The sequence below is a fragment of the Pomacea canaliculata genome, linkage group LG9 (genome assembly GCF_003073045.1).
Source record: "Pomacea canaliculata isolate SZHN2017 linkage group LG9, ASM307304v1, whole genome shotgun sequence".
Lineage (NCBI taxonomy): Eukaryota > Metazoa > Mollusca > Gastropoda > Architaenioglossa > Ampullariidae > Pomacea > Pomacea canaliculata.
Genome location: NC_037598.1, coordinates 4,426,609 through 4,451,182, shown reverse-complemented (window position 1 = coordinate 4,451,182; position 24,574 = coordinate 4,426,609). Strand labels below are relative to the sequence as shown.

The window sequence follows — 24,574 nt, the reverse complement described above, 5'->3', positions numbered from 1 at the left end:
CTTCTGTGTAACGTATCTATGTTAACTTGTGGTGTCTCGGTTAGAAAGAGAATGTGTCAATGTTGACATGTGGTGTCTGTATGTTAGAGTGTTATGCGTTACCACCAAGTATTTGACTATGTTTAGTCTGTAGTGTTTATTTTCTAGTCCCAATATCTCAATATCTTTGAAATCTTTTTTTTTAATCCGTGGTAAAAAAAAAAAAAAAAAAATGACAGAGGGAAATATAAGTGGAGATTTTTATTTCTCGTCCCACCTTCGTAATTTCTCACAACACTCGCGTAAGCTCGCTGACGCCATAGGATTTGTCGGACGTAGAGTCAACAAGTGCTGCGCCCTTTGACCTTCGCGATAACAGAATCAAGGGAGGTAACTGACGGGTCGAAGCACAAAGACGAGCTCCAGCCCCAAACTCGCCATTGCGTGCCAGGTACCGCCAGGCGGTCACATGTCTCCGATGGTGCGGATGTCGTTGTGGGCTGACGTGTACGTCGTCTGCTGCCTGCTCGCCATTGTCGCTGCGGGTGCTGGTGATGGACCTGCACGAGGCTGCAACATCTCGGTAAGTCTGTAGTCAGCACTTGCGCCTTTCGCCTTCATTCAAGCCTCCTAGACTGAAGAGCAGGGCGGATATGTTAACTCTTTTGCTCTGACCATCGTTCTAAGATTGTAAGGCAACGAGGGTCTTTTGTCTTTGGGTGATATGATGTTGATACAGTTGAGAGAGCCAGTTGCCTAGTGGTTTAATTACTTGACCTCAGAGCAGTAGGTCACAGTTTGAGGTGACTGGCACTCGGAATGAAAAATTGTGACCCTGATTTCCATAAACAATGAGCTAGACACAATGAACCACTTACGTTCGATGATCAAAGATCAAAGAGAACGCTATATTTTAGAACTGGAAATATTGCATGGTTTCTAATTCAGTATGTGCTTACCTTATCTAGTTAATTACTATAAGGTAAACCTTCATCACAGAAGACAGTGTACATGGCATGAAATAGTATTGGGCAACTTGTTTTTAATTTTCTAGGTTTCTTTCTATTTTGGGTAAACATAGCAGGATTTTGTATCGTCACCTGGTACCAGCTTTCATCTTCTTCCTGCTGTCAGCTTAGTCATAAGGACGCCAAAGCTTTTAACTGTTATGGATGGTGTGCCCTGACAGTGTTTGCTCTTGCTCTTGAAAACACATGTTATCACTTTATATTGAATCCTTGGACGATAATAAAAGCACGTTTGAACACACACACACACACACATCCAGACACACACATCCACACACACACACATCCACACACACACACACACACACACACACACACACACACACACACACACACACACACACACACACACACACACACACACACATCCAGACACACATCCACACACACACACATCCACACACATACACATCCCTCACTCTCTCTTCAACGACCTACTGATGACTGTAGGAATGGCGGTTCTCCAGTAATCCCCGGATTGTGATTTACTGGACTCTGTAAGTGCTACGTTCCACAGACACGAAGCCAGGTTTAGTTGTTTGGTAATTATCGTTCAGCTGGCAGGTGGACTATCATCAGCTGCACACGATAATTGTAAGCTGTGCCTTATCACCACCAGTTAGTCGCTGTGAAGCAGCCAACGATTTCCAGGCAGCATGGAGACTACAAAGTTTCCACCGCAGGAAAAAATCCGTCTGAAGGGGTTGGCAAACATGAAGTTGATAACGAAAGTAGCGGTCAGTGCTTGAAGTGTTAAAAAGGGAAACTGTTTCAGCTATGAGAAAGGCAGGTTTCAAAAGGGAGGAATAGATAGAGATGCAAAGAGAGAGAGAGACAGACAGAAAAAGAGAGTGGGGGAGGAAAAAGCACACAAGGGAAAAGCTGGAACGGACAAGGAATGAAACTGGGATGGGGAGATGTAAAGACAAATAGACCAGAATAAAACGAGAAAGGAAGAATAGAAGAAATGGAAGATAGTGGGCAGGCAAATACAACGAGACAGATAATGAAAACCTAAGCTCGGGGAAAATATCTTCAGAGGAGATAGAAGGAAGATGGGGGGACCCTACAAGGGCGTATGAGTGAGAAATCGCTTCCCATCGCACAGCACGAGCCCAAAAGTCTGCATTTGGACAATTCAACAAAATTAACCGAGGATCCATTTCACGAGAACAAAACCTTGCACGTGGTTCGAGACTGTAAAAGTGACCAGAGTAGAATGTTGATAATGAGACGAAATCAGGTGCATACCACCTGTCCTTGTTTTTATGAAATATTTCTTGCGCATGGCAACAGACCTCCAGTTTATTGGAGACAGGGAGGAGATGGTGCATGACTTGAGTGTGATAACGGGTATGAGGATCATGTTGTGAGATTAAGTGACTTATGACTAGGTGCATGTGATGAAGTGTGATGACACCATGTCATTACGTGTATGCTGGCTACACATAAGTGATTATATTAGGTATACTTAGGTGTATGTGAAAGTGTGTGAGTGGTTACTTGTGTGGGTGTGAGGGATTTCTATTAACTTGTGATTAAATGTATATGTGATGAAGTGGTAGTGATGAACTGACAGAAGGGAAGTATTTCTAAAAATAGCCACGTCTGCATGAGATGAATTTGAAGAGGAAAGATGCAATCCTCAGTAAAAGAAAACAGACCAGAACACAATGTGCCGTTGCTAAATATTTTTTCCAAACATATTTTGTTATTGTTTACCTAATAATAAATAGTTATGCCACTGACTGTGTTGCAGACGACCGTTTCTTGCGTGTTGTATGAAGATTCTGGTAAGTATAGTGACTACTCGTGCAATTAAAGCTTGCACCTTTATAGATCATCTGCTCAGCTCCTTTTTAAAAAGGAAAAAAATATACGCTCAACACATTTCCCCATTCTGGAATAATTTGAGCTTCTTTCGTTCTTTTCAAGCAATCCTTACACATTCTAAGGTACTGTTAAAAAATTTTAAACATCTTTCAACTACAAAGCTTGGATCAGCCTCACCGAAAGAATGACAGAGAACCGCAAAAAAAAAAAAAAAAAAAGAAAAACCCACAAAAAATCGGTTACAGCTGTTGGTAGGGATTGTTGATGATGATGCCTTGTCATTTATTGCTTCTGATCTTAAAAACATTTGTTTGGACATCTCACGCTCATAGCCTGCTTCGCAAGGATCCGCGCAATCAACGAGATGCAACAAAGGGAAAGAACTTTGGCTTCCTGGCCAGGAAGTCCAGAAAACCTGCAGGTGGAGCCTTTCAAAGCAGCGAACAGCCACACGCCACCTAGTGGCGGTAATGTCGGCCTGGCTGTTAAATGGCATGCCCCTTCCAGTGAGTAATGATGCCAGCATTTTGGTTTATAAAGTTTAGTGGGTATTTACTATAATCATCAAAAATCTGGTATGCACTGATCATAGTGACAAACAATCTTTGTAGCTATTGACTATATTTGTTTTGAATATTTCCATGAACACCTTTCATGTTTTGCTTCCCGCTAGACTCCACTTTAGTAATATTTTAGTAGTTCTTTAAATCTTTCGAGCCAAGAAAATATTTGTGATTCCATTATGTCGTTTCTCGTTAGTACTATCTGTATTGTTTAGAAGTTGTTTACATTGAATGTGTAAGGCTCAATGCAAAGATTGAATTTTGAGTGACCCACAGCATCGGCCAGACTCGTCAAAGGTTATAGGCTAAAGGTCAGTTCTGCTAGTGGTGAAGGGCAGCATTCTACCTGTCTATTCGTTGAAATCTCGCGTCAGCGGGGGAAATCCCTCGACAATGAGGTAAGTGTGAGTGTGAGTACCTGTAAGCCAACAAGATTAACAAACAAAAAAATGTCGAGATTATTTTCAAACTGTTTGACAATGCATTAATACGTTAGAACAATTTTTGTGAATGCATGATCCTTTTAACTGTTTTAACCACAAACGTTGATCTATTTGTAAAGTAATATCCATGCTTTCGGATGTACTTCAGCCTTTTGTGTATCCCCTGGGTATATCTAATCTAACAAGTCAACCTCAGTGGATTGTGGAAGTAGAGAGCATTCCCAGCTGCCCCCACTGGCCGTGGAGTTCTAGTACAGCGTTTGTCACCATCTACGACACCTTCATGGGTACAGCTACAGAATGTTACTGAGTTTTGTCCTTTTGTCTCGCTTTCTGTCGGTCTGTCTACTTTGTTTTAAGTTGGACCCAAGATGTGTATAGGTGGATTGTTGTCTGTCTGCCAAGACCAACGCTTCGCCTCTTGTGAATTGATCCGCTGCTAGTCTCGGCGAGCCTTAACAAAGAATATGACTAAACCGGAAGCTTTGTAGTCTCATGCCTCGTTTTAGTAGTTAACTGGAAAAAAAAATCGTCTGCCAGCAGTCCAGTGATACAAGTTCGTGGTTTGACTTCTTTTATGCTCTTTTGTCAGTTCTCCTCCACTTGTTTGACATATCTGTGAACATCTGATTTGAAATGCCTAAGAAATTTAAGGATCAAAAATAAGAAAGAAATATTAAGTCTGAAATTTTTTTTTCAAGTGCATTCCCCTGTTTAGCGATTGCTTATACCAGTTTACAGCGAAACGTTGATTCAAACTGTTGGTTTTAGAAGATACACCTCTTACAAGCGGACCCAGACACTGGAGAACATCCTACATTACCATTGCTACAACTGCCACGACACAGCCTGACCTGACTGTGAACTTTGCCCCAGCATCTTCGTCGCTGGGTTTCGCGTCGTACACGGTGGCGCTGTGGCGGTGCGATGGCGACAGTAGACAACATTGTGGAGTTAACTTTGGTCTCACACTCAAGGCTCGAGCTACAGTTCCACAGGTAAATCGGAAATACCAGACAGAAAGAAAATATTTAATCAACTACAAAGAATAATATTTGTGCGGAATGTTGGCTCATTTTATTTATTTATCATCTGTTTGTCACTAATCAAACTATAAACAAGACTATATTTGACTTTATGGGAGAGCTAGAAGTAACCATGAAATTTCTATTTCCCACAGCCAAACAACACCACAACTTTCTACAGTATAGAAGCAGGGCTATACCTGGTATCCGTAGAAGCTGATAATGTAGGAAATATATGTGGTACCTACATCTCCTGCCAGAAAAGACGGTCTCAACTCTTCAGTGCCGGAGGTAAGTAAAACTCACATCTGTTTACAAAACTGTTGAATCTTGTTACTTTTTATTATACATGTAGTAATTTTGAATCGTTCTGGTGATGTTTGCACACCCGTGTCACAAGAACCAAGGAATTGTATTCACCCATACTTAGAGAAACAGTATCTTGAAGAAAAAACCTTGCACACCACTTGTACCTTACAAAGCTGATGCCCGATATAAAACAACTGAACAGAATATTACGAAATAAAAAATTGTGAGTATATAACCAAAAGCATGGCATTGAATGTTTACTGAGTTCAAAAAAGTTGTTTAATATAATAATGTCAAACAGACGAACTGGAAGCTAGGAGGGAAAGAATAAATGAACCTTTGTTTACAGTTTCTTCACCTACAAGCATAGCTCAGTCCTCGACCGCCTGCTACACCCACACTACAGGTCATGGTTCCTCATCTTCCTTAGTAGCTGCTTCGTCGCAGTCCGTTAACCCTAGAGAGCCGTTGGTCAGCAGTGAAGGCCGTCAGCAAGAGTCCATCAGGATGTCTTCTGCGCCATCTACCTCGGAGTCGAAGTTCAGCTCCGCGCCTCAGAAAAAAAAGAGTTCCGGCACTAGCAGCTGGAAAATCACATTTCTGTCCGTCTCTGGGGCAGTGCTTGTGATGTTAATGCTTATAGGGTCCATAACTGCGTTCTGCCTACGTCGCAAGAGGAAATATAAAGGTAAATCATATATTCGTTATTATTTGACCATGAAATATAAATATTAAACATTAGGTCTTTCAGAAAAAAATTAGTGCAGATTTGTTATCTTATTCAAAACATCGAATTTTTTCTCAGGATATTATGCATTTAATTTCTAAATATTAATTTTGCATTGTTCATTTTGAATGACATGCTCTTTGAATTTTTTTAACAGGTTCACAGCATTTTCAAGCTAGTCCGGTTCGTTATGATCCAGTCCGGTCCTGTCCAGACCAGTCCATACTTCTGCCCAGGTCGACCATATTTCTGGTGTCACACTCACAAAACAGAGGTCAGATTGACGTCACGGACGCCCTTGCTACATATTTGGAGGTTTTCTGCTTTTGTGACGTCATTTACTACCGTTGGCATCTGGACGAGTTGCTGCGCGAGGGACCAGAAGACTGGGTCAACCGACACATCGAGAATGCCGACTGGGTGGCGTTCGTTCACACGCCTGACACCGAGCAGAAATTTTGGGAGTGGAGGACTGCACGGAAAACGTCAGCAGGCGACACTGACGTCCTCACTGACCGGATGTTGGCGCAAGTTTTTGATGACGTAGGCCGAAGCCCCGAGAAATGCCTCAACGTGACGTTTCTTTCAAGCGGACTTCTCGCAGCCTCGTTCTGGCGTTCAGTGTCCTCAGAGAGGTCCAGAAAGCATGTTAATCAATCTGAAAGCCCCATCATGCCACTAGAACGACTCTGTCATGGTTCCATCTCCTTTGAAAACAAAGATTGCCATTGGAACGCGATCGGAAACGATTCTGAATTGACGGAGGAAATGGAAGGGAGACAACTCCATGAAGCAGCGAAGGACTCTCCTAAGGTTTACCGCCTCATGAACGACTTCAGTGCTTTTCTAGCTGACATTCACAAACTTCAGCCCGGTACTGTGTCTTTGAAGAGCCGGGGTCTTCCAGTGGATGCAGATCACCTCAGCACCCAGGAAGGCTGGAGTCTGTATCGTTCTGTTGCTGTTCTCCGTGGCAACCTGACTGCTGCCTGCAGGGATGTGCACAGATGCTCGTCAAAATACACCTGCTCAGCTAGGAATACCCCTGAGGACCCTGGCCAGGAGGAGAGAATAGATTCAGGCTTCGACGATGACTACAGCCCTTCGTTTATCTCCCCTGAAGAGCTATCCCTTGAGGACATGGGGATGATGTCAGTGAACGAGGTTCTCCACGCGCTGAACGCCCGCTGTGGATGGGAGGAAAAGGGAAGCATCCACCCGCCTGACTGTTACAGCCTCGGGTGGCGGGATGTGTAAAACCTTCCATTTCTACAGCTGCAGTACGACAGTGTCGAGCTGTGGTGGGGGTGGGGAGGATGTACAGTCATCTCGCGACTCGTGAAAGCTCCATTGACCTTGTTGTGCATCGTGTGTCATATACAATTGCGGACACTTTATTTAAAATACGATCCTTCAAACTTTAGGCCACTATGTTAGTTTATAATCATTTCATTCATAGTTACATGTGTCTGTTTGTGTGCATTCTTAAGATGTGTGTGAGTGCGCTCCATTAGCCACTCTCTCTCTCTTCTTCTGAGTCCTTCAGTCCGTCTCATTTGCTGTCTCGTCTCGTCTCTTCTTGTCTTGTCTCTTCTTGTCTTGTCTTGTCTTGTCTTGTCTTGTCTTGTCTTGTCTTGTCTTGTCTTGTCTTGTCTCCTCTCGTCTCCTCAGTCATGAAAAAGAGGGAAAAGCGTTCATTTGCAGTGAGTCTAACAGCACGCCCTCTTTATTCGTCAAAAACATTTCGTTCAAACAAGCAAGCCATAAACTATGGACAAGTAGATGAATTTGTTTACCTTCTTAATTTCATGACCAATTAAAGCTCAGAAACTTTACCACACAGCTTGAATGAACGCTATGAGCTTCAAAATAATTAAAATAATAAAATAGTAATACGAGTGGTGACGTGTGGAACTCTTCCTCGTCTGCAAACTCTCAGGCTCAGGCACATACACCAAAGAAGTTCAATCCTCTTTCATTTAGAGAAAAATAGTTTGAATAAACTTCTATACATACAAACATGTTCATAAACACGAAGTTTATATATCAAGTTACAGATGCTTTTATGCAACTGTACATTATGTAGCAGCAAGGAAATCTTGAGAAATGTGATATCTATTATTTATACACAGGGTCAAGACACTTTGACGATATTAGATGACATTTGGTTGGTCTGTATACATGAAAAATAAAATATTTCTCAGCCAGTGAATTTCGACAAAAAAATTATGCCAGAATGGTCGTTCCTATACTTGCTCAGAATAAGATGATGGAATTCTTGATATTTCTGTAAAATTAACTGTGTGCAAGTCTCCTGCATTATGGTGTATTTTATTGTATTTACTGAGGTAATATTTCAGAAAACTTTCCGATATTTCCGCCATGCAAGCAGCTTGCTTAGTAAGGTGATTTTTTTTTTACAATCAAATGATGAAATTCCTAGGCAGTAATAACCAATTTCTAAAACTGTTCTTTCGTCCAGCATCTGACACACATTCAAAATGAACGCCAAGCACCATTCAAGGTCCATAACTCACGTCACGTTCACACGTCAAACTTGTCGTCTTCACTCTCCTCGTCCTCCATTTCCTCGCCATCGTTAATAACATTGTCATCTAGAGAGTCGTCCTCCTGGTTCTGTTTCTTCTTCTTCTGCTTCTGTTGTTCCTCTTCTGCTTCCTTCTTCTGTTCTTGGTCATCGTGGACATCTGCCTGCTGTTTTGCTTCTGTTTCAGCAACAGCGGGAGGAGCTTCCCTCCCTTGCTGAGGATAGGTCTGCTGGATATAAGTCGCCACTGGAGGAGGAGGCACGTCTTCGAAAAGCCACTTCTTGTCATTCAACATGTGAGCGAGTTTGGACAAGAAAGGCGAGTAGAAGTCCGTCAGTATTTTCACAGATTCCTGGAGCATGTACCCGGCATCTTCTGGGGTTGGACCTTTCCGCGATACGGGTGCCTCGACTATTTTCAGCATCATGGAGTGATCCAAGGGTTCTGCATATCAAATTTAACGATTTAGGCAATCTAATAACTGTAAACCCAGAGATTTTTCAGGATACACTAAATTTTTTAATTTCGGAAAAATCTTACAAATTGTAAGATTGTAGAAATTTAAGTCCGCTTGCATGCAGTTTGAGTCAGAAGTAAAATAATGTTCTTTAACAGAATTTTTTAGGTTTCGTGAGGAGAATCCAGAGCAAAAAAAAAAATTATGAACGTAATTTTTAGTGAAAAGAAAAAAAATCACTTACCTAGCCCAAGAAATTCAAAGACATTTTTTAAGTGGCCTTCAATATCCTGGACATAGTCTTCATAGCGAATGATCATGAAGTGCTCAGGAGGGAAAATTCTTAACCAGTCTTCCAAGAAGATGGGATACATTCCTTCCGACAGTCGAACCTGTCAAGGCCAAACCGACATATGAAATTAGGCGAGTGCGGAGGAATTGAAAAGTTGCAAACTGTACTGCTCACTAAATTATTAGACAAACATGATCAGTAAACACTTGAAAGGTAAAGAGTACAACGCCTAGTTATGGTAAGTAATTTACCGTATCTTCATGCGAGAACGGTGGACTTCAACACTTATTTTGCTGCCTTTTGACTGGATGGGAAGGAAAAGTTAAACATAAGCTAGAGCAGGTTTCTTAACAGAAAAAAAACAATTTCTGACTAAAATAATTCCGGGTAGTCAATAGTCTTGGTCCTGTGTGAAACGAATTTCTATCCTCGCATGCAATGGACATCTGATTTTGTCAAGACATTGGACAGAAAGATTGCACTGTGAAGGAGGTTTCCAGAAGGCGATGGAGCTACGTACGACAGAGTTGATGAAGAGGCTGGTGTTGTAGGCGCACTGGCGGATGGAGAAGCGAGCGAAGCACGCCATGTAGTTCTGCACGGCCTGCACGAGGAACGTGTGGAACAGCGAGGATGTCGCGTTCTCGAACTCCTCCACGTTGGGGATGCGCGCCAGGAACCGCGAGTACAGCCTGGCAACATGTCATCAACATCTTTGATGGTCGAACTTTACACCTTGTCTAGTTATTTTCAAATAATCTCAAAGCAGAACATTTTAAGTGTTACATGTTATCTATTTAAAGGTCTGCGTGAGGTTTACGTGAGGTTTACGTTGTGGACGTAAGGAAATTAAAATCTAGGCTTTGCACAATGGTAAGAACATATTTTCATGTTACTTCTTTCAAGCAGCAGACGATAATTTTATCTCCTGTAAATGAGGTAGGTGTAATATTTAGACTTTCACACGTGTACGTGTCCTTATGCTTATACAGATGATATTTTATTCTCTAGTCAAAGAAAAAAAGAGATATGAACGTCACACATCCAAACTGTTCAAACAGGTGAGCAGCACTCACCTATACACTGGCTGTCTTAACATGATGATGATGCGGGTGTCCGGGTACATGTGCTTGATGAAGCTTCCAGGAACAATCCGCGGCTCCAGGCAGCCGTCGTTGCCTGCGAAGATATCCCACTGGGTGTTCTCCACCATGTAGGTCGGTGAAGCATCACCTGCAAACCAGACGGATGTCTTTAAAACAAAAAACTGTTTTATAGAGTCTTAACTCAAACTACTCATCATTGTGAGCAAATCTTTTTTTCCAAAACATGTTAGTCTAATAAAATTTCTTTTAGAAGTTAAATATCTTTCTATTTTTTCATTGTTTCGTTTTTCAGACATGCAAAAAAATTACAATATTTGTTCAATAATTTTACTAAAGGGTAATGGTAATTTGGACAGCCATATGAATGGTAATTAGGCTAGCGTTCTTAATGGCTGGATGCCGGGCATACCAATGTCATCTGCCTCTGTTTCACACTCACCAAAGATGGCCTGGGATTTTCCTTGATACAGCAACTCCCGTGTAAGGTTCCTGCCGCTGTCACCAACAACATTCCGAGCGTAGTCTTTGACAGACACGGGGTCTGGGGACAAATATTCCACACATAATATCAGTGAAATATCATTTATATGTGTATCTACATCGCATTTAGCGCATTTGCAATATATGATTGATTTACCGAAATCTCTTTTATTTTATCTACATTGTATATATACTTTTGTCGAAATCAACTATTAATTAAAAAATCTCAGTGGAGGATGTCAGAATATGAAGCACGCACACCCATAATTATGGTTGGAATCTTGTACACCTGCATCGATAACTTCCCTCTACCTCTTCTGGACTGTTGTCAGTCCTCTCATCATCATCCTCACGTGACTCCACAACCTGTCATTATCCTCCTCAAAGTTTTTACAACCATTTATTATCATCCTCCCACAACGTGTGTCGTCATAATGACCAGTAATAACGATGTCTGCAAAATAGTGCGCAGACGTGTAAGGGGACAGGTAGAAAGTCTAGCGACATCCGCCTTTCTTTTCTCCACCTTCCAGGGAAACTCACTCTCGGTCCGCTTGTGTTCACGAGTGAAACGGAGCGTGGCACTGGCTCCATATCGCAATCGGTCCCACCAATGATAAGCCTTCTCCGAGCCCCGCATGACGTTAGGGTGCATCAGGAGTCGGGTCATGAGGTCAGAGGTCCCGCACTCGGCCACACCCGCGATGTAGAAGTACGGGACGCAGCGCAGCAGGTCTTTCTTCCCGATGTTTTCAAACCAGCAAGGGTTCTTGCTGTTAGTCATGTAGTTCGGCGGTTCCTATTACACAATGCCACACAAATACCAAAGAAAGTTAGTTTATAGATACACAAAGATTTTTAATAACTGGATAAAGTTTGCTGAGCACACGAATTCAATAACACGAAAATTATTCAGTTTGGCCATTATAGCTGTCATGATACCTTTAGTCTTTGCCTGTTAATAAAAGAGCAGTTTTACCCACCCTGTCTCCAGTCAGGTCATTTTTTTTATTCTACATACAAATGAAGCCGCATTAATTAGTAAAACACTGTAGTAAATCAAAGATATTCACAGGGAATATTAGGCAACCATAGTGTGTTGTCAAAACATTTCTGCAAAAGGCTGTCTTTAATCGTGAAATGCATCAATAAAGATCATCAGCACAATCAGTATGGTCTTCAGCAGTTTGTTTATTATTTTTATAAAAGAGATTCATCTAGATACTTAAATACTGAGACTGTTAGCTTCTAAGGCCTACCACAAATCCAAAACGCTCGAGTTTGAGAACGGTCTGGGTGGTGGCACACTCGGGGAAGAGGGGCCCGTCGCCCACAAAAGTTTCTTCCAGTCCGTTGACAGCTGAACGGGGATACGATGCTTCCCACCATTCTGGGTACTTGGGTCTGCACAGAAATAATTGGGTGTAACACGTTCCCTGAGAAATGCCAGGGTGCTATTGTCTGTCTACTAAGATTTGCTGCTGAACTTTTGAAAACAGAATGTAGGAAATATTTGTATGTATATGGGAAAAGAAGTATCAAGTAGACTGGAGAGGTTTCTACAAATCTGAAAGAACTTTCAACTATGAAAAAAATGAGTATTGCGTGAAGCGACCTTTTGGAATTCCTGATGGTACACAGGTGTGTAATTGATGTTTGTTCGAGACATCGTCAAATTCTATAAACAGCTGAGCAACAATCTACGTTTAAGTGCGTATGATTAACAAACACAACCAACCAACCAACCAACCAACCAACCAACCAACCAACCAACCAACCAACCAACCAACCAACCAACCAACCAACCAACCAACCAACCAACCAAACAAACAAACAAACAAACAAACAAACAAACAAACAAAAACACACACACACACACACACACACACACTGTCCATACTGGCGTGATTTTCCAGACGTTTCTGCAGCTGGCACAGTCTCCTCGTTTGCTTGACGCTTACTTCCCTTCGAATTCGGTGATCCGCCCCTGGCTTTGCCCCTGGCTGGCTTAGACGCTGTTGTTGTCCCCACTGCTTCATCTTGATCCATTCTCTCTAGAGCAGAGCCAATGCATCATCTCAGCTTTTCCTTCTGTTGCAGCGAAGTGCAATTTATATTTGTAAAAAATTGAAATCAACCATACTCGATTTTAAATATATATATATAGAGAGAGTTATAATTGAAAAGGGAGGTAATCTCATCTCTCTCTCTCTCTCTCTCTCTCTCTCTCTCTCTCTCTCTCTCTCTCTCGTGACATTCATGTTTCTAATTTACTGAGATATATCGGTGATGAGATATAGTTGAAGAAAGTTCCAGGTTCTAGTGGCTTCCACGAATATGACATTTTTTTCACAAACTGTTGAGTGAATTAGAACACCAGTTCTAACCAATCCATACCAACTTGTCTGGACCCTCCCCGAGGTCTGGCGGCTAAGGTGTCAGACGTCTCTTCATTCCGTGACCCAAATCTGGCTCCGGCACCGCCTGCAGCTCCACCTCTGGCAGAGTTGGCGCCCCTTGCCCCCATTGCAGGTCTATCAAGATTGTCTCCCCTCGACGCCATTCCAGGTCTGGCTGGACCACCTCCGCCTCTGGACGCCATTCCGGGTGTTCTTCCCGAGGGACCGAGGCGAGCACTGCTTCGAGGAGAAATTTTACTGCAAACAACCAATGACATTGGGCCGCTCTCGTGACACGTGATCCCTTTACGTTAACTACTCCCAAAGTAAAGAATATTTGACAGATATTGTCAAAGCTATGTCTGGAATTGTAGCAATAGATATAAACCAATTTACAACCTAGTCTGTCGGGTCAACAGGAGTAATTTCTCTAAGCAATTATTTTTTAACGATTTTTAAATGTTTAAACGATAAATAAAAACTACTTTGATGAGCTATAGGCAGGTAATCTGAAACTGCACTACAGAGTAAAGCTGAAATTTACTTTTCAGACGGGACAACCGCATCTCCGTCAGGGGATCTGAAAAAATAATTTAAAAGGTCCGATGTTCCATTAGCCCACAAGAAAAGCCATATATTTACTCCCAGTTCGAACCTTCCTTGACCTAAGACTTCATCTTCTTTGTCCTAGACTAGCGAAAGAAGAGCAATTTTCCTTTAGTAGCTCTTTAAATCTGATTTCATCGCCTGATGATGAGAGCAAGCATAATACTTTTAGAAATGTTAGCTTAGAGGTTTATGAAGAGAATTGTCCATAAAAAGGAACGCACTTTTCTGAGTGTATTCAAATATTGTAAGCACGTTTTACTGGAATTTTTTTATAAATAGAATTCAACTGAATGAATGAATGAATGATTTGCTTGAAATTTATTAAATAAAGCGCTGACCTGCTTCGTGCTCGAGGGGCGGCAGATTTCTTGGCTCTCGATCCACTGGCAGCAGCATCTGAACTGTCGTCTGCTGCTCTCAATGCCATTCTTCCTCCAGACCGGCCAGGCTGTCGGCCGCGAACTTGAGACGAACTGGAGGAATCGTAAGCGTTGAAGACTGCTACCATCACCACCAGTGACAGCAACACACCCACCGAAATGACCACTCCTCTCAGATGAACCCTCATGGTGGTCACTACAACGACATGCAGGATACGACTGTACTGGACATTATCAGGAGAAGAGGGTGTTTTTTGAAGTTTTCTTTCTATCATCACAGCTGCTCATCGAGAAACAGATGGGTAGAGAGGCAGTTAGGTCGATAGATTGGTGTCTAATTAAGCTTAGGAGCCATGTAAAGAGAGAAGCTATTAGAATTACGGATCAAACTCTGGCAAAACAACGAGTGGCCTTTTATTAACAGAAATTAAAATTAAGATTTTTATTCTGTTAAAAAAATCACAAAATTATAACATGGTACCACTTATGCTCTGTCAACAGATGGCAGTTAGCATTTAATTAACGTTGGAAAGATCCCGTAAAACGAGTAATTAGTAAACCTGTACTCACCACTTTAACGCCCTCGTCGAGGAAGCGTTTAAAGTCTGGTATGAAGTCTTGGGAAACACAAAGGTGTGTGAACTATTGCCCTTTGTTCTGCATTAGTTGAAACTCGCTATGAACTGGAGGCTGGCTCACCAGATGCAAAGCTCGGGGTATCGACTGAGTGCGGTGAGAATCATTTGGAAACATGTGGAGTACAGCGATGACGCCGACCGTCGATGTGACCTTCGATAATCAATACACTGTACATCTCGTGGCACTGACTGTTGTGTCATGACATGGCAATCGTTTATGATCTTTGGGAACGGCGCAACTGTCACAACTGTCGTCAACGACTGAACATCGCCGAGAATAAATGATTTTGGGGGTAGATAAACCCTCCGGCTGGGCGAGAGGGTTAGGAGTTGCGTGGGTTTTGTTTTGAAGTAAATCACTTTATTATGATATTTGTTGATTTTGGTAAATGATGTTTACTTAGGTCATTTGTGGTTTAGGAATCAGTTGAGAGCTCAGTCAATTGCTCAACCGGAACGCCGTCTTTATCCCAACCTAGTTGGTTTTGTTTCATGTTCGCAGAATAAATGATTGGTTTTCTTTATACTTTAATGTGGCCCCAAATATCTCTATGTTGACCACGTAAGAAAATATGAACTGCAGGAATACTTTACTCAGGATATGTCAGGATACCAACAAAACTGTTAGTCATCAAACTTCGAATGTTTTATTGTAGTTTATTAAACTAGGTTTGTTCAGTTATGTAAACTTTTTAATTAGTTTGTTTGTTAAATTTATTTTGTATGTGCGTTGATGAGCTTGCTTCATGCAACAGGAATAATGAGAGGACTTTATCAGCTTAAACAAGTGGTTAATCGCTGATTTTTTTCTGCAGCAAGCCACAACTGTTATGAAAACGGTCATGTCGGTCGTATTGATCAATGATCCAGGGTTAATTAACAGCACACTGATGACGCCGCATACGACAGAAGGATGTAATTGAAATCCCTCGCCAGTCCTAATCTCTCGTTCATTCCTGGCATGTGTGGAGGTGTGTATGGGTGTGTGTATCTGTGTGTGTGTGTGTGTGTGTGTGTGTGTGTGTGTGTGTGTGTGTGTGTGTGTGTGTGTGTGTGTGTGTGTGTGTGTGTGTGTGTGTGTGTGTGCGACCCCCGCTACCTTATCTCGACTTAGACAAGACTAAGTTCTCCCCCAAATTGATGAATGAGTAAATCCTTTATTAACGGGCACCATTCGAAACCACACCTGTAGGAATGTACATCTGTGTCTTTACAACCAGAAAATACTCAGTGTCTAAACTTTAAACAAGCTGAAAACGATATTTGAGAAAACTACTATTTTTAAAGAAGAGCGGATAGTCTGATAACATTGTACTTCCTTTCTAATATACTTATCACCAAACTGTGATTTTTCAAACGCTCCCTAAGGAATGAAGGACAATCATTTGCTATCGATTACAAATAAAGGGATTGGTCGCAAAATCAATGTTGATGGCGTGAAGTAGTGGGAAGGTCGGTTAAATGCAGTATGTGTGTGCTTTTGTGTTCGTGTGTGTGTGCATGTACTTCTGTGTGTAAATGTGTGCGTGCCTAGGATATTGAATTATGCGTGTATTGTTCCAATTTAAAACAAACGTTCACAAAGCATATTTAAAAAAAAATATGTTAAGCGTGTATACGTTGTACCTTGTTTTGAACAATATCCACATTTCCTGCTTCTTTTTAAAAAAATGTGGACTGAACTAAAGACGCTGGTAGAAGATTTTTCTGTCTTCCCTACGGGCGCTGATTCGTTTGTTTACTTGTATTCCACTCAGCTCAAATAATCTTGTTTCACTTGTTCTCAAGATTGAACATGGTAAAGCTGTCACATTGAATACACACCAGTGTGTGAATACGTTGCATCAATATCATGAATTATGAGTTGACTGAAGCAAGTTCTCATTTGTCGGAGATATTCTGTTCTATTTATCTCGGATTTTTCTTTCTTTTTTTTCAATTCTTTTTCGTGTTCATGTTTCTGTTTATGCAATTCTTTCCCTTGTTCGTATTCTTACTCTTCTTTATTGTTTTCTTCGTGTTTTTATTCATGCCATGATCATCTTCGTGTTTTTATGTTCCTGTTTTTTTCATGCTTTTCTTTGTCTCCCAAACTTTTGTATGCCCTTATTCTTCTTTGTATTATTTTCCCTTTCCTTCCAAATTATTTTTGTTTGTGTCCGTATCGTCCATGCTCTAATTGTTCTTCTTTGTCTTGTTCTTGAAAATACCCTTCATTGTGCTATTTATGTTTTTGTTCATATCCATGCTCATGCTGTCTTATTCATATTCTTGTTCAGGTTTTTCTAAGTCTTCATCTTCTTTTCTGTAGCTCATATTCTTCGTCCACAAATTGCATATAAAAATAAACTGTTTGTGCTAATTACAACATGGTTGTTTTTTATTAAAATTTTTTTATTTTAAAATCACATCCAGATATAGTCTTATTGTCATTTCACAACCAACATAAGTAATTTGAGATGTTTCTTAGGGTTTCAGAACAATGCCCAAAATACAAACTTCTACTCTTGCACATTTTCCCTACAAAGATTAACAACTTAAACCATATAAATATTCTAATTTTAGTAACAAGAACATCTAAGATTTCTGACGCCTTGCGTTTTCTTTTTTCTGGTAAAATCAGAAAAGTATGAACTCCTCCAAAAAGTACATCCTGAAAGAAGGTTGTGGGTGCAAATTTCAGTGTTCGTGCTAATAGTAGAGATGAGGACAAGCAATCGAGGGCAGACTTGAGGAGTCGATGGCAACACGTGCGTCTATTGACCCTCGACAGTCGCTTGACAGACCAACGCCGACTCTAATTGACTTCCTCTTGTTAAGCCAACGGTAGGTACACGGCAAACAAAAAGATTGTCTTTTCAAGAGGTGAAGCCTTGACTGAGATAGGACTGGCATCAAATACTTTTACCAAGGTAAGTACATTCTGATATGCCATGTGAACTTTAAAACGGCTCTTTTCGGGCTACAACAATTAGTTTAATTAGTGTCGATGGAAAATCGCGATAACACGACCAGTGAAGTGCCTGAGTAGACTAAAATTGTCACACTTTTAATATTCATCCAAGCATATGAACATGTTCACTTAATATTCACGTACATAATACTTTATATTGATAATGTTTTATATATATATATTTCTGTAGAGAATGTTCATTTAAAATGCTAATTACACTGAATATTTAACATTCATCCGAGCATATGAACACGTTCATTAATATTCGCTTACATATTACTTTATATCGATAATATTATATCCTTATATATTTCAGTACAGCATGTTCATTTAAAAAGCTAAGATCATTGCACTGAATATTTAAATTATTTCTTATTTCTCTCACTATCATTATTTCAACGTACGTAACATTTGTATTGATAAATCCATTTATTTATATATATAGATATGTTTGTTATATGTGAGTGCATGGTATTACATATATAGACACTTAAACATTTGAATTAAAATGGCTGCAACGGTTTCATTGAATTAAGCATCTTATGGAACCTTTGTGTATATTTTAAATGCAAGTTCTGGCTATTTCTGTCAAAGTATAATTTTGATTGAAGCAGTCATGATCTGACAGCAGTACACAGTATACCGAGAGCTGGGATAAGGTCTCTTTTAGAAACAAAGTTAAAATATATTCAATACATTTGTTTGACAGCAGTTATACCATCTGTAAACGTGTACGCAAGGACTGTGACCTGGACACTCCTCTGAAAATTTTCTCTTTCCATGCTTCAGGGCTGAAGGATGAGAATTTACGTGAAGGGAGTACTACTAATAGTGGGTCTTCTCTCCATTATTCTCCTGATACATGTTCATTTCCGGTCCCACAACAACGGGTGGCCAGTCAAACATCAAACGAGGTCAAGATAGGAAAGGTCGGGGTGGCTCCAGGAAAGAGTCATTGGAAAGGTACGCAGCACAAATGAGAGAGAGAGAGAGAAATGATCTCATGTCTAAAAAAGTTGATGACCCGTTGCAAGACATTTATTTGTTGTTCAAATTTGTCTGATTCTCAAGGATGTCAGGAATAAGCACTGATGAAGAAGACGAAAGTCCAAGACTGAAGGAAGAACAGGGCATCATCTCTAAGGGCAACAGTCCAGCGAGAAACACTCAGCAGCCAGACAGCGACAGAAAATCTGTGGTCGCCATGTCTGCTTCTGACGACAGGAGACAAGGGAAGGTAAGTCTAGATGATGCTGACTTCCTTCACATTAACGCCAGTAATCAAATAGTTTGATTGTTTTCATCTGTGAACTTTGATAACTTATTTTATACTCCATAAATTCTTTATTTCTGCTGTTAATATGCTCAATACAACTCAGTATACCTGCTCCTCAATTTGACAGGTCAGAGACAAAGAAAAGACTAGTCGAAAAAATGAACACCTTTGACAAAGAAGAATGGATTTTCCAGAAAATATAGGTCTTGGTGTTATCTGCTGTTCTTCAAGTAAAATAGCTTTTGTAAGAATTAATGCTAACACAGTAAGTTTCCGATAATTTGGAAGAATAACAAGAAAAGAAAGATTAATGTGAGATGATGATGATGATTATTATTCAGCTGGAAGACTTGGCGAAACAGCCCAAGAGACCAAGGGCAGCTATGAAAGTAGATGCCAGTAACTTCAACGACGACGGGTAAGACACTAGGAGGGAGTAAAATGAAGGAAATTACATTTATATGAAACATTATCTCTCATCCTTGGGGATTAAAGCGGAATTTCTAGTTTGTTTTCTTATTTTAAAGGAAAGACATCTCTCTTCTGTCTCTCCATTTACCAAAGGGTTTTGTGCTGCTTTAAACTACCTCTTAAGAGTAAACATAAGGACTCCACCCGGATCATTTTACTTTCTCACTTCCCCCTTGAAATATGCTGCAGACATTAACAAAAACTTTCTTGATGGCATATTTTTTTCTAACAGGTACCAATACCCTGAGTGGTACTCAAGCTCAGTAGCCAGATCACCTACCTACGGTCTGGAGAAAAACTTTGTGGGGAGCGAGCCCTTGTTCCCCGAGTGCCCGGATGCAGCAAGAATCAGAAGCCAAGAAGAGGAGAAACCTTCGGTTATGTAGTGAGTTCCTATTAATGAATAAAATTGATGCTAGTCTATTACAGATGTCTTAGAAAGACTGGAATTTTAACTGACAAGCAAGTGTCAAGAAATGTGATACCTAAATGTAGTATTAAAAACACAATTCTTACAAAGTTTGAATGGGCTTAAACTTAAACTTTATCTTACCATGCAAACTGATCTTTCAAATATTTTAAAAGCAAATTTTGATTTCTGGTGATGAATGTTAAGAAAAGAATAGATGTGACCTTTACCGGAGTTTTTTTTTAATTTTTCAGATACCAAAGCCCTTTATTCCTGAGTCTAAAAACCCCTGTTGGAGGGAAAAGGTTAAACTTTTGTGTATCCCTTACTTCTACGTGGCAGGTGTTGCCAAATGCGGAACAACTGACCTGTATCGTAGGATTCGTGGACATCCAGATGTGGCGTGGGGCACACTGAAAGAATATCACTGGTAATCAATGGTATATGGGGAGGGAAGTGTACCACATACATGGCTCCAGAGTCAAAAAAACAATCAAAGCAAAAAAAATGTAAAAAAATGCATAACATAAATTTTGAATATAAAATAAAGTTACATTTCTTTATAAAGACTTTCTAAGTCTCTACATCATGTATGTATGCTTTTTCTTGGTGATGCGAAGGGTCTAAATTAGGGATTAATTACTTTGATTGGCCAAACATTGTGGGTCCTGCATGAGCTGAAGTCTCTTCTTAGTGTCCTCATCATAAACTCACTGTGTGCCAAGTAGGCAATTCATCCCATGCAGGGTCCTAATGTCAAAAAGGTTTTTACAAACCACTGTTCGACTAAGTCTGCTGAACTAAGTTCTTGTCTATCTTTCATTTAATTCAGAGAATGTCATTGAATTACAGTGAAGGGAGACAACTTTTAACTTTTCTTGTTTTTTCTGTTCCAGCTGCTTCACTTAAAGAATGTTCAAAGAATATTTTTCGTTGTTTCTTAATTGTAAATATCATACTTAGCCACATCTTGAAGATAATGAAAAAAAGGTCTGGCTATGACGTGGTTACAGGTGGGACAGACTCAGGTACGGCGCCGCCATGGAACTTAAATTTACCAAGGATTCAAAGAAAAATACGAGTAAGAAATCCTTTGGTACTTGTAAAGTAGTTACTATGAAAAGCCATAAAAGCTGTTAAGTATACAAACATAACTGTTTTCTTTGACCCACACCCTTCTAGATGACTGGGTTGAGCTTGTTGTGATACAAGTTGGCAAATATCGCTCACTGTACCAGAGGTCTTTAATATTAATGAAAAAACATTCATTAAAAAACATTGCATAAAAGTGTTATTGGAACCATATCTATTTCTAAAATTTCTTCAAAAATTATTTTGATATAAGTTTTTCGGAGGCTTAGTGTATAACTAATCCTATTACTCATAGGTCCAATGGAGCTGGAGCAGTACAGCCGCATTATTCTTGGCAAGGACATCAACCGCCTGCAGAGAGAGCTGACATCAACAGGACATTCCGAGCTGATATGCGGTATTGGATAGTGTTTATCTTTAGTCAATTAATGTAACATTTGCAGACAGACAAGGAACAAAGAAAACAAAACCTTTAGAAAAGAAGGAAAGTTTTACTGAGTCAGTTCTTTTACACTCAGACGACTAAGAAAGACGAGACAGACAAGAAATTACACGTCGCCTATTTATTTATTTATTTATTTATTTATTTATTTATTTATTTATTATTTATTTATTTATTGCAGGAGACGGCTCACCTTCCTACCTGTGGGACATTTCCAAGTGGCAAACTTTCGAAGGTAACGAAGGCTGCAATGAACCGCGGATAATCCCAGGCTCCTTCATCAAACGAGCTTATGACGATGCCCGGATATTCCTCATCTTCCGGCATCCAACATCAAGGTGCCGTGCGCAACTCGTCCCATCATCTCGAAGTTAGCTTTGTCGGGGCGCATGTCCCAGTAGTCACTTTCTAGAAGTGGTGTGACTATGATATACTACATGAAGACACCCTTGTTATGTTTCTGATTATTCACTACGTGGCAGGGTGTGAAGTCAAAAACAAAGGGAGGGAACCTATGAGACCATTAGTCGCTTCACATGAATTATCTTTGCGCCACTTTAGCTTGTAGTCTATGGGTTACTGTCAATTATTTACGTTTGAGAATAGGTTGCTGGTTATGTTTTACTATAGTTTATTTAAATTCAATTTTAATTAATTGTTGATAATGTCTTTTTCCATCGTTAAGTTTTTATTAATGTCAAGTATCTCAGTTGTGAAGTTTGGGGCTCATCGTCAAGTATCTTAGTCCATGGTTAACTTATCGATTGGGGCTTACTGTCAAGTATCTCAGACCACAATAAAGTTGCCGGGTGTGCTTTATTGTTAAGCAGCGTACTACAGAGTTTCAGGTTATGGTTGACAATAAAGAAAACAATAAAGTTGTAGGGTGTACTTTATTGTTAAGTCACGGACTCCAACATTACAGGTTACAGTTGACTAAGTATTTAGGTCTGAGACTAATATTCTAGGGTAATTATGTCCAGGCTGTATTCCCGTTTCCTTCTCGGATACCCCGGGTGCCCGCCTTTAAGAACGCCAGCCCCAAGATGTTCCACGACTACGCTGTCAACGCCGTGCACCTGTACAAGGAGTGCTTCAAGCGCTGGTCTGTGAGAGCCTGCGCCTTCAACGTCACCCTGCACGACGACGCTGTGGTGGGTGCAGACACTAATGTCCTCCTCTACCTCTTACCTTCGTCTGTCAGAAGCAGCCATCAAAACGTTCTTCTCTTGCAGTCCTTGAATCCCTGGAGGGGAGATAATCGCTGAGCCGACTGAGACATACCCACAGGAATATTTTTTTATCATGACATATATTTTCCCATAGGTGACAGTGTGTATATATATGATGTTATTTTACCCAGACCTGAGTATATATTCGAAAAATTTGTGTTCAGTCTAAAAGGTACTTTGTGCAAACTGACAAAACAGAAAAAAGCGATTTTCGGAACTCTTTTCTTACATTCCTAATTGATCGAGTAAAGTAATCGAAAGTAGTAATTTTTTCGCTACCTATTTAAGTTTATTTAATTTGTTGTCCATGTCTGTGTCCTTCCTATTTAAATACAATAACCGAATATTTTCAGTCACGCTATTTCTAATGACACTGATATTAAAACAAGAGATCGAGTCTCCAGGATATTGCCATGGATTTCTGTGCATTGTTTTCTTTGTTTATGTCAAACGACAGGTACGACTCTTGGAAGGATTGTATCCAGTGTATTTGGAGGACTGGCTCCGCATTTTTAGGCGCGACCAGATCATGGTGTTTCGCAACGAGGACTACGCCGAGGACATCAAAGGCCACATTGAAGCGGCCTTCAACTTTTTAGACCTCGGTACGGTTTCTAGGACAATTTTTTAACACGTGCAGTCCGAACACACCTGTAACTGTCAGACAGAGAAATATCTATATCCAAAGTTGTTGTGTGGACGTAATAAATAATAGTTGAGTCAGCAAGCCACTCACTTTTTGCCTGTCATTCCTTTTTATTCTTTCCTTTGTTCGTTCGTTTCTATGACAACTTCTTTCTAACCTCTAATAAAGTACTACCAAGATATATTATTCTATTTATATTTTGCCCACATGGGCTCAAAGCTTTACTGTGTGTCTTCCCCACAGCTCCTCTCAACGACACTCTAATGGCGGCCATCGCTGAACACGACTCATCCAACGTCGGAGTCAACTACGGGGTAGTGGGACCCATGCTGCCGGAGACCATTGCTGTTCTCAACGAATTCTACGAGCCGTTTATCCACAGACTAGCCGAGCTTCTACAAGATAACAAGTTTTTATGGAAAGACATTGTTGTCACGTGACCTAATGTCTTTTTACTTCATGTATGTATTAGGGGGTTGCATCCCTTTGAGCAAAACCAAAGTTTCCTACGTTTGCTTATTGAAGTCTGGGAGGGACGTGGAATTCAGGTACAGCATTGAGGGAATAGGAAGTTTGGTTCAACGATTTGATTGGTAACCAAGAAAGTATTCTGAGAAATGGGTTGAGCAGTCATCAAAAAAAAAAAAAAAAAAAAAAAGATGTTGACCCGTTGAATCAGGAAACTTCCCTTGTTTACTGTATTCACCACAATTTAACACTCAGGAAAGTTCTGTTAGGTTTTACTTTTCATATAAATAAAAAAAAGATTTTTCAATAAAAGTGTGATTATTAACTTATTATTCTATAATCGTATGAAAATAAGGTTAATAAAGGTCTGCGAAGTTTCTTAAATACCTTAAATGGAGCAGAAAATTGTACTTTGCATGTTTATCTTGTTAGTGAAAAAGGTCTCAAATCTGATGTTCATGCAAGATTGTAACCACTACCTCTGTAAAATATGACAAAAATTAAGTAAACTCCGATTGTTAATGCTGTCAGTACTTCTCAATGTGCTTTTGTTTAGCTGATTGTTTGAAAAGGTTTACACACATGACACCACGCAAAACTAAAAGGCTATATGTGCATTTAGCACAAACACATAAACCAACAAACACAAATATGAACATACACATGCACAACCACATACACCAACAAACACCGATTTAAACATGCACATTCACAAACACAAGCTTTTCAAATAAGGAAAGGTTTTGATGTCCACTGGCAATGGAGAGG

At 40.2% G+C, this 24,574-nt stretch overlaps 3 protein-coding genes across 7 annotated transcripts; 2 read left to right on the top strand and 1 right to left on the bottom strand.

The window, feature by feature from the left end:
* The first annotated feature begins 42 nt into the window (after positions 1–42).
* LOC112571888 lies at positions 43–7,780 on the top strand. Its single transcript, XM_025251243.1, has 9 exons — positions 43–562; positions 2,767–2,800; positions 3,173–3,346; positions 3,680–3,801; positions 3,995–4,133; positions 4,618–4,844; positions 5,027–5,162; positions 5,530–5,868; positions 6,065–7,780. Exons 1-9 carry the CDS (start codon positions 449–451, stop codon positions 7,162–7,164), a joined length of 2,385 nt encoding a protein of 794 aa, XP_025107028.1. The 5' UTR covers positions 43–448; the 3' UTR covers positions 7,165–7,780.
* LOC112571889 lies at positions 7,605–14,909 on the bottom strand. Of its 5 annotated transcripts, none has more exons than XM_025251247.1 (12): positions 14,750–14,909; positions 14,138–14,375; positions 13,735–13,770; positions 13,189–13,448; positions 12,692–12,845; positions 12,051–12,195; positions 11,335–11,590; positions 10,751–10,852; positions 10,282–10,438; positions 9,726–9,897; positions 9,158–9,305; positions 7,605–8,900 (listed from the first exon to the last, which is right to left on the bottom strand). In XM_025251247.1, exons 2-12 carry the CDS (start codon positions 14,365–14,367, stop codon positions 8,452–8,454), a joined length of 2,109 nt encoding a protein of 702 aa, XP_025107032.1. In that variant the 5' UTR covers positions 14,368–14,375; positions 14,750–14,909; the 3' UTR covers positions 7,605–8,451. The 5 variants fall into 5 exon arrangements, with proteins under 5 accessions (XP_025107032.1, XP_025107029.1, XP_025107030.1 ...); XM_025251244.1 differs by having other exon boundaries at positions 14,138–14,459; positions 14,750–14,908; XM_025251245.1 differs by having other exon boundaries at positions 13,189–13,427; positions 14,138–14,459; positions 14,750–14,908.
* Positions 14,910–22,506: 7,597 nt separating this feature from the next.
* On the top strand, positions 22,507–23,778 carry LOC112572105 (carbohydrate sulfotransferase 15-like). Its single transcript, XM_025251636.1, has 3 exons — positions 22,507–22,614; positions 23,150–23,297; positions 23,582–23,778. Exons 1-3 carry the CDS (start codon positions 22,507–22,509, stop codon positions 23,776–23,778), a joined length of 453 nt encoding a protein of 150 aa, XP_025107421.1.
* The last annotated feature ends 796 nt before the right edge of the window (positions 23,779–24,574 follow it).